Here is a 15,310-nt window from a genome sequence, read left to right as displayed (position 1 = left end):
TTTTTTTTATTGGTCTTATGAAGTATTCTAATTTGTTGAGATAGTGAATTGGTGGGTTTTTGTTAAATGTGAGCCAAAATCATCACAATTAAAAGAACCAAAGACTTAAACTACTTCAGTCTGTGTGCATTGAATTTATTTAATACACGAGTTTCGCAATTTGAGTTGAATTACTGAAATAAATGAACTTTTCCACGACATTCTAATTTATTGAGATGCACCTGTACATCCAAAAAATTTAAATTGGGAAATGTTCAAGTAGATCAAAAAGAAAAAAGATTACACACACACACACACTTTTTACTAATATTATGCAATTATATACTATATATAATTATAAATTATTATATAATTATATATGTTGATTCATTTATATTACATAATAACCAAAACTTAATCATTGGGCTTCCATTTAGCTATTTCCCCATTTTCAATGGTGTAGTACTAGGCTTGGGCAGCAGATGTAGCTATGGCACTAGGCTTTAGATTGCACAAAAAAATGATTGCCAACACATCTTCTGCACATATAGCAGGTACAAGACCTCATCAGATAAAGGTATATTGCTGTAATTGACACTATATACTTTTCTTCACATCTACACCTCTATAAACTCACACAGACCAGCCACACCTAAACTGCCTTTGCATTTACTCAGATATACAATGAAAATAAAAAAGATCATTACAGAATCTGCAACAACGTGATCTGACTCAGAGGTACTTGATAAGGAGTAAATTTGCATCTGTGAGCTACTGTATCCTATTCATTCATCAGCATCGTGTCAGTTATTTGAAATTCACTACTTCGATTTTAACCTTTTGCCACCAGCGTTATTTTAGTACAATTGATTACTATAATTGAATTAGTATTGTTATTTATTTTAGTTATAAGTTATACTAAATAAAAATAAGAAACATTTTCTTGGCAAATATGGCTAAGTTTTTTATTATTTTATTTAATTTCAGTTAATATTTTTTTCAAGTAACAAAAATGTTTTTACGGTTTTCGTTTTTGTTAGCCACATGGGCCAATGAAAAGGCCACATGGAGGTTTTTACACTGATGGTCACACTATCATTATTACAAATTTGATTTATACCAAGTAGTATGTTGCAGTTCCTTAACACTTTTACTTGCATTTGTCAGATTTTCACTTGCATTTTGGGTAATTTTGGACCCTGTGTTTGCATCTGCTTGCGTTGGATGGAAGCGGACAGAGAGGGTTTGTGCGCATGCGTGGTGCACATGTACTCACCAGTCCCGCAGTGAGAGAGGGGGCAGACTGGCCAAAGGATTGACTCCTCATGCGGACCAAGTTATTGGGTTCTCCTGTGTGCTGCTGCCAGGCCAGCTGACTCACTCCACCATGCATGCTGCTGGACAGAGGCAGAAGCTGCTTTCCTGCGGCACACAGAGGAAACAGAATTAGGACATAGTTGTTTCTTGTTTTGTGTGTGTGTTCTGTGGTCAAACCAAATCAAAGCCAAGCCACAGATTCTCTCTGACAGCTTTTAAATAATGTGAACCAAATTCTGCAGTCTTTGTAAAATCACTTATTGAATGAAAGCAAATTTGTGACATTAAAAATTGCACAGAAGGTCAAATACTCTTGCTTCCATTGAAGCACGTGGTGTGCTCAAATCATGTTGCATAACATGATCATCAGGCTTTAGACAAATTTCGGAAGATTTTAAAAGCAAAAGGTTGGGGGGGGTGGATTCTCACCGGTGAGGATGCCAGCCATACTGCAGCGTCGGGCTCTGGTGTCATCCTGACTGAGCTGTCGCTGCAGTTTGGTCTTTCCTGCGGCAGGAGACAGGTCGGGGTTACTCAGCTTCCTGAACAGCAGGAGAGGCGGCGCCGGCCTCTCCTGCTGAAACACATAGAGATTAGGAGTTTTTTCCTCTTTTCAATGACAATCGAGTACACAGCTGTATTAAGAAATGCCACATAAGAGACTACTAAACCTTGAAATAAGACACCGATGCACAGTTGTATAACACTAAGTTCACAGAGTCAACTCAAAAGCAATAAAACTGATTTAGAAAGTGTTTGCAAAGTGTGTGCACTCCCTCCACACACTCTCTCTCCCTCCCACACACACACACACACACACACACACACACACACACACACACACACAGAGTCACACTTTCTGAAAATAGCTGTTTCCATCCACCTATAATCGCATAAAAAACACTGGATGAAAATGCCAAGATGTGCAGAAATTCTAAAAATGTGCATTACAAAAAATTATACGCACAATCGAGTAGGATAAACGTTTTATCCGATAAGAAAACATTTGCATAAACTACAATGGAAACACATTTATCAAATAAATTTCACCTTGTGCATCAAAAAAAGCCATGTGACTTTGCACGATGGGATAGGATAACTTGACTGAAATTGTGTTTTGGTCATTTTGAAATGCCTGAGCAAAGTCTGTCATCAAAGTAAGTCTGTATAATTGTCTTACATGACTGCATTCCCAAACAGCAGAAATCCACCCCCGAAAACAATGACCACATTTATTGTGTTTCGTCTGCTCGCTCTGAGGCGCAAGTAATTCATCATACATGAAAATTATTATATTAAGTGGCTTCTCCTACTTTTCTTAGTGATAGTGCCAGTTTATCAGGAAGTGATGACTTTGTTCTCTTTGACACGTTGAATGGTAACGGTGCTCTATTAGCAAAAGTTTTATGCGATATTCCAGTTTTGCGCATAAGTTAAATTCAAATCTTTGGATGGAAACACAGCTAATGATGACTTGCTGCCCAGATTTTAGCTGGGGGGAATATTCTAATAATCGCAATTCTTCAGCGATTCTAAAACTCAGAACTTCAGAATTAATTTAGTTAGAAGTACAACTAGATTGCTTATCCATTTGAGACAGACAAATTAGCAACTTGTGAATGCAAACAAGAGCCATCCAGGTGTGAATGTTGCCAAGTTTATTCAATTTATTGGTGTTCTACACATTTAAGCATAATTAAGCTAAATGCAAAGGAAATAGACTAAGCGGTTTCATTTTCAAAGGCAACACATAATTATAAAAGAAAATACAACAGTTTGCCTTTGCACAGCAGAATAAATAAGAAAAAGCATGTCAAGAAAAAAATCATGAGGTGTCTATAAATTCCCATCCCTAGCCAAGACACCTGCAACAGTTATTCTGTTGGCCTGTATTTTGCTATCAATACATTAACAAGCCACAAAAAGACAACAGCAATGTGAAGCTGTCATCAGCAGAAAAATTATGATGACAGGAAAACAGAACAATCAAATTTAAGAGGTAAGAAATATAGACCCAAACTGTGAGCCAAAAAAATGTCTTTAAAGATGCCTGCAGATTCATTCATACTCCCCGTGTTCTTCATCAGGATGGGAAACAGATGTTGCCATGGAAATCTGGCAGGAACTCTGCGCTGGTCACATCCTCTCTGTGGTGTCACGAAATTCCAGAAACATCTGGAAGGCCTGTTTGTATCAAACACGCAGCGCTCATAAAACCACACTGCAAGGCCTCAAAAATAAAAAGCCTCAAAGCAAACAAACGTCAGTGTTGTCACTAGCTCACACACACACACACACACACACACACACACACACACACACACACACACACACAGAGTGAAACAACAAACCAAATGCAATCCTACCAGTCACCAGACTCACCATTGCAGACACAAAAAAAATGACCCTGAAAGAAAACAAAGGGTTGTAAACAAGTTTCACAATCACACTCAAATTCATTCACTACCGTTCAAAAATTGCTGTTTTATTTAAATACTTTTATTCAGCTAGTACTAGCTACCAAAGCCGCTACCAAAATGCCTAAAGCTAAACCTCCCTTGTATTCACATTTCTAAACCTGTTGTCCAACAAAAGAGAACATTATAACCTTTTTACTCCACAACACCAGTCAAATGCTTTCTTTTGTGATCTGATGTGGCTTCTTGTCACAGAATGAGGCAGAAAATATGTTCCATATGCTACTTTAAAAAGAATACATCGATTAGTAATGGAATGTAAATATACTTAATTATTATGAAAATGTCTTGAATAACACAGATAAACTATATTGTCACAGTCGAGTGTTTATTGTCTTTGTTTTATCATTCAAAACATTTATATCATCTGTTTACTCAGTTAACTTACAGCTATAATAGCCATGCCTTTGTCCATATAAGGGATTTCTTGAGTTTCGCTACTTCTGTGACTGGATATGTGGATTTTCTGTGCGAGGGTGCCCTCTGGCATTCAGTATGAATGAAACAGACATCATGTGCTAATTAATGGCCAATCCATAATTTTTTGGGGAATTTTTATTTATTTATTTTTTATAAGTATCGGTTCAGGCACCGTTTAGGCACCGGAACCATTTTAAAAGTATTGATTTGGCACCGGTATGGAAAAAAAACCAAACAATACCCAACCCTAGCTAGTACACTTTAAATTGATCAAAAGTGACAGTAAAGGCAATTATAATGTTACAAAATATTTTTATTCAAAATATATGCTGTCCTTTTGCACTTTGTATTCATCAGTGAATAAATGCATCACAGTTTCCACAAAAATACTAAGCAGCACAGCCATTTTCACCATTGATCAAATTAAGACACATTCTTGAGCAGCATATTAGAATAAGTTCTGAAAAATCACGTGAAACTTCAGACTGAAGTAATGGCTGCTATTGCCAAAGTCCCTTTAAGGCAAGTCATGTCACTCGGTGGCCATCTTTGAAATGCCTCTCGAAAACATAAAATTCCCAAAAACTGTTCGCCAAGCTTACGATTACATTTCTTATTTGAAATCACCAATGAAATCTGACAACATCTGTACAATAAATGTTGTTTATTTTGCTCAAATAGCATTTAAAAAAGCTTATTTTTTCAGGCTAAGATCAGCCAGTGAGCATGCGCAGTCCTAGGTGCACGTCTCAGAACGCTGACTGTTTCTATAGCAACCGGGACTTCTAACGACAGCTGCAGTGACACGCTGACTTTACCGATTAGTAGGGGTGGGGGGGGAAAAAAAATTCGATCCATCGATGCATCGCGATTCTCTCTCCAACTATTCTGGATCGATTCTGAGCTTAGTTTTTAACCAGATGCGCGATGACGCTGAGTTTGCTTTAGAAACACCCGTATTCTGCTTGCTTCCAATTCCTCACACACATAGACCACTCAAACCTTCTGTAAAAGATCTTTCATAAAGTTCAGAAAGGTTGAAGCAAATTACAAGGACATTCGCTGGCTTCATTGCACCGGATGTGTTGTGAGAGACGTGCGCTTTGTTTGATGTTACACTTGAAGTGTGCGGTCTCGCCCGTCTGTATTTTCCTTACAAATGCTCCAAGAAGTCATCATTTATGTGGTTTGGAATGCAGTGAACTTATATATTTAAAATATGAACCTCACTAACAGAAGGCTGCTTTCACTTTCAAATGCGCTTTGTTTTTGAAGACTAGAGATGCACCGAGCGATCGGCCAGGGATCGGCCGATTTTCCTCATGATCGGCCCGGATTGGTGATCGGCCGATCAGTCTCACTTCTTTCCGATTCCGAGCCGATCCTTTTTTTTTTTTTACCAGCGGCACGGGTAATAACATCAGCCGCGCATTCTCGCTCTCTTCTCTCTCACACACATCTCATTCTCTCTGGTTAAATAGTGCTTGTATTGCACCTTATTTTAGTCATTCCCGCAGGTTTCGCGCTCACACCAAAAGCACGCGTACCACCACTGATCTATATTAGTGGATCGCACAAGCCGCGCTCAGTCTCAAACAGCTTGTGAGTCACAAATACCAAAATGAGTGGCTAACTGTGCTAAAACGTTCAAATACATACAAAATAATGTCAAAATGCCCACCTTGGCCAGTATCCAGTTAAACACAGTCAGTTTTGGAAAGTTAAATAGTTGAGAAAGAGAACGCATGTTGTGTAACAGTATATTGGGTCCGTGGATAAACTCTTAAAGGGACCGCAGTCCAATATTCCTGCTGCTGTCTGTCATGTTAATCAAAGAACAAAAGACAAAGAAAATAATTTTCTGCTCTTGACTGAATATGTTTTATACCTTTAATGGTAAGCATTAATCTGTATTAAATTTTTACAATGAAGACTACAGAAATTAAAGTAATCAAATGTAAAATAACACTGGATGTGTTATTTTACATTTGATTACTTTAATTTCTGTAGTATTTCTTACCTGAACAAAAACTTACGTAACCTGAAAAACTCGTAGCTTATAGCTCTCTTTATTCTATTGCCTTTATTTGTGCTGTTTGCCATTTTTTTTATGTGTTCTTATTTTATTACTGACTTTTTTTTTTTTAATGAAAATAAAACTTTGCATTGAAGAAAAGTAGATTTTTGTTTTTATATGCTGTCAGTTATAATTCTTAGAAAGAAAATCGGAATCGGCAAAAATTGGTATCGGCAGATCACACTAACAAAAAATCGAAAATCGGCCAAGAAAATTGCAATCGGTGCATCTCTAGTGACAACTGCTCGTGCATGTGGCTGTGCATGACTCCGTGTAAGTGGTTTAATGCACTTGTGTCTCAAAATGGTTTTATGACGCAAAATTCATGTAAACACAGCCAGTTATGTCTTAAGGGATTAAACGAACAAGACATACCACATTACATCTTATATTTCAAAAGAGATCAATGTGTGAATGCAGCTTAATAGATCTCCCGCTGTCTATGATGTCATAATAAAAAACAACAGTAAAGATGAAGAAAAATCACTCACAGTTCTTGAATGGAAAACATTCAGATAATCTTAAATACTGAAAGCACTCTTGTTTGTTGTTTGTAATATGTTTCTATGCTCCTCTTTATTATTTGCTACTTGCTTGTATGTTTTGAAGTTATATTAGTTTAAATTCTTAACATACAACTCTTAATAATTTTTTTTCAATTTGCAATTATTTTAAAAAGTACTTAATTACTTATGTAAGGATATGTAAATGTATGGATTTTAAGATTGTCAAGTCGGTAAACTAATTAATTAATAAGGGGGGGAAAGTAGATCAAGAATCGTTCTGGAATTGGATCGTGACTCCTAGAATCGGAATCGGATCGGATCGTGAGGTGACTAAAGATTCCCACCCCTACCGATTAGCGATGGGCTCTTTTGCTCAGAAGGCGGGGCTTCGTTCAATTGAGCGGCCATATTGAGCGTTGCATTTTTCCCCATTCAAAACTATATGAGTGACACATCTTGGGTATTCTATAGTCTTTGCTATTGCCATTACAGGAATAAAATACATTTCACAATTTCAGCAACACATTACAGCAAGCAACACATTTTTTACTTCACGCCACAAACACAATACTTTGCATCCCTTACCTTGCGCATGTTTGATTGCTCTTTCTTTGTTTTTAATTTATAGACAAAGGTTCAGACAGGTCATTCAGTGGCACCAATTACCACTACGCTATTCTTAAGATTGCTACATCTATCATATGCTTTCAGCTCCTAAAAAGTGCAGCTAAATTTACAGCCAACACCATCCATTTTCTCCAACCGGCTATAGCCCAGGTGAGCAAGTGCACACTCCATCAGTGACAGGCTGGAAGATACAGCCGTTGTTAAGTCCTGCCTGAGAGGACGGCATCGTGTTGCATGGGGGGCTGGGTGACCATGACATCAGTGTATCCCGAGGCTAATCAGCTGAAGATCAGGGACACAGGTGAACACATGTGAGAAACAAGTCTGGGAGTGATACTCTCACCTGCCTCGGGATATGCATTGCAGGCTTAAACATTAACTCCGTTTTGATGGCACGAGCAAGCAGCACTTAGGTCAATGGATCATTACTACGTTTGGAAGAATGGAAGAATGTGAAAATAACTAGTCTTACAACTGACAGCTGAAAAAAAAAATACTCAAGCATGTTTGCACATGGCTAAATAACCACTGTGTAAAAAGCAGATAGTGCACTTAAAAGGTATCATTCACACAAAAATTACAAGTCACCCTTGTGTTGTTCAAAAACCATGACTTTCTTCTGTTATTCTCAGAAAATCTTCCCCCTCCAGCGCAGCTCTCAACTATAATTTGTTTCTGCGCAGGGTTATTAAAAACGAAATCTAAACCATTCATTTTTTTTTTACATTTTAGCTAAAGCTACAGTGCTAAAATAAATAAAACAAAGATGAAAAGAAAAACTATGTTGTAAAAAGACGACAACATGGTTCTGCAACAATATAAAGCTGAGTATGAATATATATGAATGAATATAGTTGTCCTTTTTGGATGAACAAACAGCTCTGTTTGCACCAGAATACATTGCTGCTCACTTGGTTTGGTCAGTCAAGCTTTGACAGAGCATGAAAGGGAAAACTACATTGTCAACTCATGACCTCAGAATCTAGCGGCCTTAATGACTCTCCATTGAACACTATGTTTATACCCAGCTCACATTGCACACTTGTAGCGGGGCTAATTTCACTTCCCCAAATGTTTTTCCAGAGGTCTCCTCTAATCAATCTCTCCAGCCCACTCTCACATTCAGGCATTTCTCTCCATTTAGACCCAATCAGACTGACTGATGACAGCTCACTGCTCATGACTAAGAATGTAAAACCATAATTTTATCAGTGATCAGTGAGCTTTCTTCACTAGACTGTTGATAGACTAGTGAAGAAAGCTCACTCTCACTGATAAAATATGAGGGAAATGCATTGGCTAATCACTGGAGATGACTGATTGGGTTTGACCTTATTTACGACTTTTTTTTTTTTTACTGAATGGACTCATGCAAGGGAGGATATGACATCAGAGGATCAGCAAGACAAAAAAGGGCTGAGAAATCACATCAGAATGGCAAAGGTATATCAATAGTTCAGGGAGACTAGTGAGACCAATAAGTAATGCATGACATGACACCACCAGTGTTTTGATTTAATATTTTTAGAGTGTTATATTATTCTTTAATATTGTACATTATATTATAAAATATATAGTAAATTAAAAATATAACAAAAATAATTCTCTCTATATTATAATGATAATTCTATTATATTGCATTATAAGTCATTATTATCACACTGGTGTTTTTCCCTCAGCATTTAGACAGGCTCGTATAACCCCATTACTTATAGTGCAGCTATTATGCCATTTTAAGGTTGCTAATATTGTTTTAGGAGTCTCCTAAAACAGGTTTACATGCATGCAAGGTCAAAAAACACGTTCGTTTTCACAAAAAATAGATTTAATTTTACCTAATTTCTAAATGATTCGTAAACGACTCGTGCAAAGCAGTTCAAAGAATCAGTTTCTCTAAACCCCTCCTTTCCGTGAGCCCTCACTACTGTGATTTGTCAGATGGCGCAGTCCTTTGTGATTGGTCCAGAGCCGTAGAGAGACTGGCTCTGGATTGGTCTACCGCGTACAGCGTGTGTCGGAAACAAAACACCCATTGCCATGACGGAATGACAGCCCTGGAGACTTGTCAATACATAGAAAAGATGATGAAACGGTTGAAGTGGCTGATTGACAAGAGACTGATTCACAAGCACGACTGGAGCAGGACGTTTCTCAGTGGTAAGTGTCAAGTGTTAACAAGTTTGTGGTAATTATAAGATGTGATCAAACAAATTTACTCTCACAGCGTAGGATACAGCATCTTCTCGACATGATGTTAACCACACGGACATTTTACTGTTTGTGGGCGGGCAAGTTGGCGATGTAGAATGTGGGCGGACATTATGCAAATGTGTTACTTCATGACGTAGAGCCGTAACAGAATAAGATTTGAATTCCTGACGACTCGTTTAGGCCATTACGAGCTGACTCTTTTTTTTTTTTTTTTTGATAGACAACTTTATTTATCGTGCACTGTCGGCTTCACAACTTTGCATATAGTTTATGTTCACATACAGCTACATGACACACTGCATGAAAGGTAATATTCGAAAAGGCATAATAGGTATTATAGGTAATAATAGGGGCACTTTAAGAAACCCATCTCTTCTAGAGAACTACAGACCGGTTTCCCTTCTTCCTTTCATTGTAAAAACACTTGAACGAGCTGTGTTCATCCAAGTCTCTGCCTTTCTCACACAGAACAACCTCCTCAAAAGCAAAGCAACGTGTGTATAAAATATAATATATTACTTTGAAAGAAACTTGTATGCCCCTCTAAGCTTAATTAAAAAAAAAAATAAGCTGAGATTTAATTGTATAACACTCAAAAAAAAGTTTCTTCCTAAATTTGTTATTTAAAAGCACCACCACTACAGCCATACACATGCACACAGAACTGTGAAATGTGACTGTTTGTAAAAGAGAGAAGAGACACAGACTGCCCTTGGTCAGGATGTGATGGATAAGAGTTGTCACTGTGCAACCACATAAGGTCAGTGCTCAGCACTGTAGAACCACAGAAGGGAAAAAAAGTGTGTGAACTGCATATGAAACAAAACATGTGTTACAAGTAGCACACGGTGTTTATTGCACAAAGCAACATTTAACAAGTTCTGACTTAAAGGGGTCATATGATGCGATTTCAATTTTTCCTTTCTCTTTGGAGTGTTACAAGCTCTTGGTGCATAAAGAAGATCTGTAAAGTTGCAAATACTGAAGTCTCAAATCCAAAGAGATATTCTTTATAAAAGTTAAGAGTCAGCCACGTCTACCTAAAATGGCTCGTTCTAACACGCCCCCACATATCTACATCACTATGTGGGAAGATTTGCATAACGCCGCCCAAATTTTCACGCAAAGAAAGAAGTCGTAACTTTTATTCTCGCTGTAGTATTGTTGTTGCCGCCGCCATGTCGTGAAGGCACTGTGTGATTCGTTGTGTAGCGTCTGGACCAATCAGGCACACCATTTTTCATTTGATTTAACAAATCAATTATTCATTAGATTAACAAACATTCACAGACCCCTCACCCAATAAACATACTGGGTGCCAAGATGTCTGTGAACGAGGCCCAGGACCCTGGTCCCCATGGCAACCACGACACCTTTGCTAGACCAGATACATTTACGACCTAATAGCATGTTGAGAAGTAACTAGTTATGATTAATTATTCATATTTCCCCATGAGCTGATTCGCTACATTGTGAAAGCGAAACTACTTTGTTTGGCCTTCCAAAAGAGGACGATATCTGCTTCGTCATGCCTGGACCTGATCCGTGCTGGTTGCTGAGGAAATACTACAACTTTGCAATGTGGATCGCCGGATCGGCTTTCACCGTGGACGAAGCGGAGTCCACCCCGGGGTCGTCACATGTGGTTACCGCAAGCCCACCGGAAGCTCCTTCGTCGAATCCGCCACCTCTGCTCACGCTAGCCCCCGGCTTCTGCTCACTCTAGGCCGCCGCCGTGTGTGACGCTGTGTTTCATTGTGAAAGCGAAACTACTTTGTTTGGCCTTCCAAAAATGGACATGACTAGAAATCAGTGGTTAAGTTGTATTTACAACACTGTTCCAGAACACTTCAACCCAAATATTCAGATGTGTGCAGCACATTTTATGGAGGACCATTTCCTGATCCTGGGAGAGTAGACTACAATGCCGGCTGTTCCGACTCAAAGACTGTAAGTACGTTTTTTATATTTAAAGAGTTTTTATATTTTATATATTTAAAGCGAGTTTTTTGGGCAGTGTAGAGTAGGGCTTGTTGTTTGTCATTTCTCCGATCACAAATGCAGACATGGTTTTATGTTTACACGGCGCGATGCAACGCAACGCGTAAAAAGACAGTATAAGTCATTATAATTTATAATTATGTCCCCACTGGATGCAACAAATGCCTTGTTTATAATGGGTTTTCATGTTTTTGAATCATCGCCCCGGCCTGACAGGGCATCATCACAATATGTTAAGGGGCGTAACATTTCCGTCACACGCTTGAGGTATTCGGCCAATCACAACGCATTGGATAGTTGGCCAATCACAGCACACCTTGCTTTTTTAGGACGATGAGCTTTGTAAAAATCAACGTGTTTCAGAAAGGCGGGGCATAGAGGAGAAACAATAATGTACAGTATGTGGAAAATAATGTGTTTTTTTAACCTTAAACTGCATAAACACATTTCATTACACCAAATACACAAAATAATGTTCTTTTTAGCAACATCATATGACCCCTTCTAGTGTTCTCTCTTAAACCAAACCATGAGTATTTATGAATCCTAGCATAGAGTTCATTGAGGACAAGTCTGTTTTCTCAACCCCTCATCTGTGTTTTTCCCAGATGCTGTCGTTATTGCCAACACGGACTCTCAGGCTGTTGGAATTTGTGGGCTTTTCTGGTAACAAAGTGAGTATTGTGTAGTACTATGCTTAGTTTGGCTCTGCTCACGTTTGCTGTGTACAAATGAAATTTCCTCTGAGCTTGGCTATTTTTTCTTTCTGTCTGTCTTCTCAATAAAGTGTGTCAAGGTGCATGCCGATGTTTTTTTATACTTGTCTGAATGTAGCGAAGCACAGAAGTGTGAATGATTTCCTGTGTGTTGTGTCTGTCTTAAAGGAATAGTTCACCCAAAAATAAAAATGTACTGAAAATTTACGCACCCTCAGGCCATCTAAGATGTAGATGAGACGGGATTGTTTCTTCCTGTCAAATTCCTTGTGTGTGTAAACATTGGTAATAAAGCTCTTTCTGACTTCTTTATCAGAACAGACTTGGAGAAATTTAGCATTACATCACTTGCACACCAATGGATCCTTTTCAGTGAATGGGTGCCATCAGAATGAGAGTTCAGACAGCTGATGGCCATTCACTGCAGAGGACCCATTGATTGGTTAGCAAGTGATGTAATGAAGCAAAGTCATCGATATCTTGGATGGCCGGAGGTAAATCAGCAAATTTGCAATTTTGAGTGAACTATTCCTTTTGGCATGTTCTACAGTTACATTATTCTACAACTAACACTGTGTATATATCTTTGTGTTTTAGGAGTTTGGTCTTGAGCAGCTCCAGGAGGGCTCCGCTGAGCACACGTTTAGGTCTTTCCTGTGTAACATGTTGTTGCTTTGCTATCACACCTTCATGAGCTTCATTTTAGGTAAGAGAAAATTTCTTCTGAATCACATTTTCAGTTCATACTGTATGTAGCACATGAGAAGTAACATTGTGTTATTTGGTATCTCATTGCATGTATGTGTGTGTTCTTTAGGCACTGGAGAGGGAGATGTAGAAGATGCAGAAAAGCTTCTGCAGCCTTATCTGAAAAAGTATCCAAAGGTACTTGACCACCAATTTCGAGTTTCCAGTGATAAATCCCAAAACACTCACATTCTCTTTTACATTAGGATATGAACAGCTACTGCAATAGCTGTTTACACAAAATAATGTTCTTTTTAGCAGCATCATATGACCCCTTTAAATATTAACACTGTGAAAGACGTACAGAGCTAAATTCCTGCTAACTGAATGGTTGATTTGACTGTGAGAGCAGTAGAGTGAGTCATTTCTTATAGCTCCCAAGCCTGTTGAGGGAACTAGGGTTGTGACGAAATTTTCCTACCGGTTAATCGACGTGTGACGGGGCGTTCCCTCTTTTCCTCGCTTTCCTTCGCTTTTAAATAGCTTGTAAAAGCAGCGTGCGCATTTTACTTTCGCTTTGAAATAGCGGCAAATCGACATAAAGCAATTGTTAGTTTTTAGTTCGTTTGAATTTTCCCTCTTTTCCTCGCTTTCCATCGCTTTTAAATAGCTTAAAAGCGCCGTGCGCATTTTACTTTCACTTTTGAATTAGCGGCAGTTAGGCGTCAATTGCTTGAATGCAACAACAAAATACAATGTCAAACTCACTTTAGCGTATATATAAAACATAGAACTTTTATTAACAAAACAAATAAAAATACACCACGCTATAGGGCATGCTATGCCTAATATAAAATAACAAATAACTTACATAAAGTTTAAATAGGTATACAAAACTGGAAATAGGCTAAGTAATCATATATAATATATAACTAAATAAATAAGAAACGTAGGACGTTTATTAGCGAAACGAGTAAGAAAGCTTGGAGGCACACCTTGATGTCAAATAAAATAAATAAAAGTTTAAACACAAAGTTTAAATAAAGTAAAAATCAACAAACAATGTGGAGCCAATTAAATAAGAAACGAATGTTTAAAAAAAAACTTCCAAAATCAACTTAGATAAACGGCAAAAGTCAACAGGCTTTTCAAATTCCAAAATATTGCCAAACAGGTGCTTTTGCATCTCGTTTCGAAACTAAATCATCCGCGATCGTCTTGTCTGTCTCATCTCACCTCACTCTCGTCAGTCAGCTCGACTCACTCTCCTCACTGGAGAAATTAAATCTGATCTGTGATGCGACTGTCGTTCGGCACGTTGCATTGAGCAGCCGCATTCAGTTTTTAATTGTATTGTCTGTTCTTTTACTGAACTAAATTATTTTTATTTCTATAAAAAAAATCAAAAAGACGGTGGGGGTCGGTGCCGCGGTGGGCAAGTGATGTAACCGGTGTTGCAGCTTAACACCGTCTATCGCGGCAAGCCTAGAGGAAACAAAACACAAGCCAAGCCACAAACCTAACCGAACTAATGGGTTAGATCCTGTGATGTCACACTCCAATGCCATGCCACCAGCAGGACCTTTGCCCCGGAGAAGCTGGGATTATAGAGCAGCGAGGACGTCACTTCAGAGTCCAAGTGTAATGTTGCCATGCTTTTGTTGGTTTATAGAAAACCCTGAGCTAACCCACAGACAAAGCAGTGCAACACAGGGAACGTTAACACAAAAGTAACTCAATCAGGAGCAAGAATCTTCACAGAGAGAATGCTTAAAATCAGATCTCGGAGATATCCATTCAACACTTATGTTTGCAGCCTCACTTTAAAATTATTGATTGTGTTAGGTTGCTCTCAGCAGCATGACTGCTGACAAACAAAGCTGAGGTGTTGACATGGGGGGATAGAGGTGGGGGGGGGAGCACCTGCATGCCAGTCTTGCAGTAATCCTACTTAATAGTCACGGAGCATTTTTGATTTAGTTACGAGCCGAATGAGAAGCCAAACACTAATACTAATTAAGGCACTAGATTAATTAAAAGCCCCGGCAAGGACACAAAACACAAAAAACAAAACAAAAAAACAAAACCAAAAGGGCCCATTTGTTATGTCTAAAAGCAGTTTTGGCCCTTGATGCACAGATATATCTACTGTTGCACAGTATAAATATAGTCATACCAGCCAACCCTTACTCACATTATTGCTCGAAGTTGTCATATCTGACTTTCTAACCAAACAAAGCACTAGTTTGAAAGTGCCACAAGGGAAATTAACTAACAAATGGCTTATCTCTG

At 38.4% G+C, this 15,310-nt stretch overlaps 1 protein-coding gene across 1 annotated transcript; it reads left to right on the top strand.

Moving 5' to 3' along the window:
• Window positions 1-12,154: 12,154 nt before the first annotated feature.
• Window positions 12,155-14,902, top strand: LOC107551022 (tetratricopeptide repeat protein 39A-like). The gene is made up of 4 exons (XM_016232500.1): window positions 12,155-12,289; window positions 12,929-13,037; window positions 13,149-13,216; window positions 14,864-14,902. The coding sequence occupies exons 1-4, from the start codon at window positions 12,155-12,157 to the stop codon at window positions 14,900-14,902; spliced, it is 351 nt and encodes a 116-aa protein (XP_016087986.1).
• The last annotated feature ends 408 nt before the right edge of the window (window positions 14,903-15,310 follow it).

This window comes from Sinocyclocheilus grahami, unplaced genomic scaffold (genome assembly GCF_001515645.1).
Source record: "Sinocyclocheilus grahami isolate Dianchi unplaced genomic scaffold, SAMN03320097.WGS_v1.1 scaffold412.1, whole genome shotgun sequence".
NCBI classification, from domain to species: domain Eukaryota; kingdom Metazoa; phylum Chordata; class Actinopteri; order Cypriniformes; family Cyprinidae; genus Sinocyclocheilus; species Sinocyclocheilus grahami.
The sequence above is the reverse complement of the archived record's forward strand: the minus strand, read 5'-3'. Positions and strand labels throughout refer to the sequence as shown.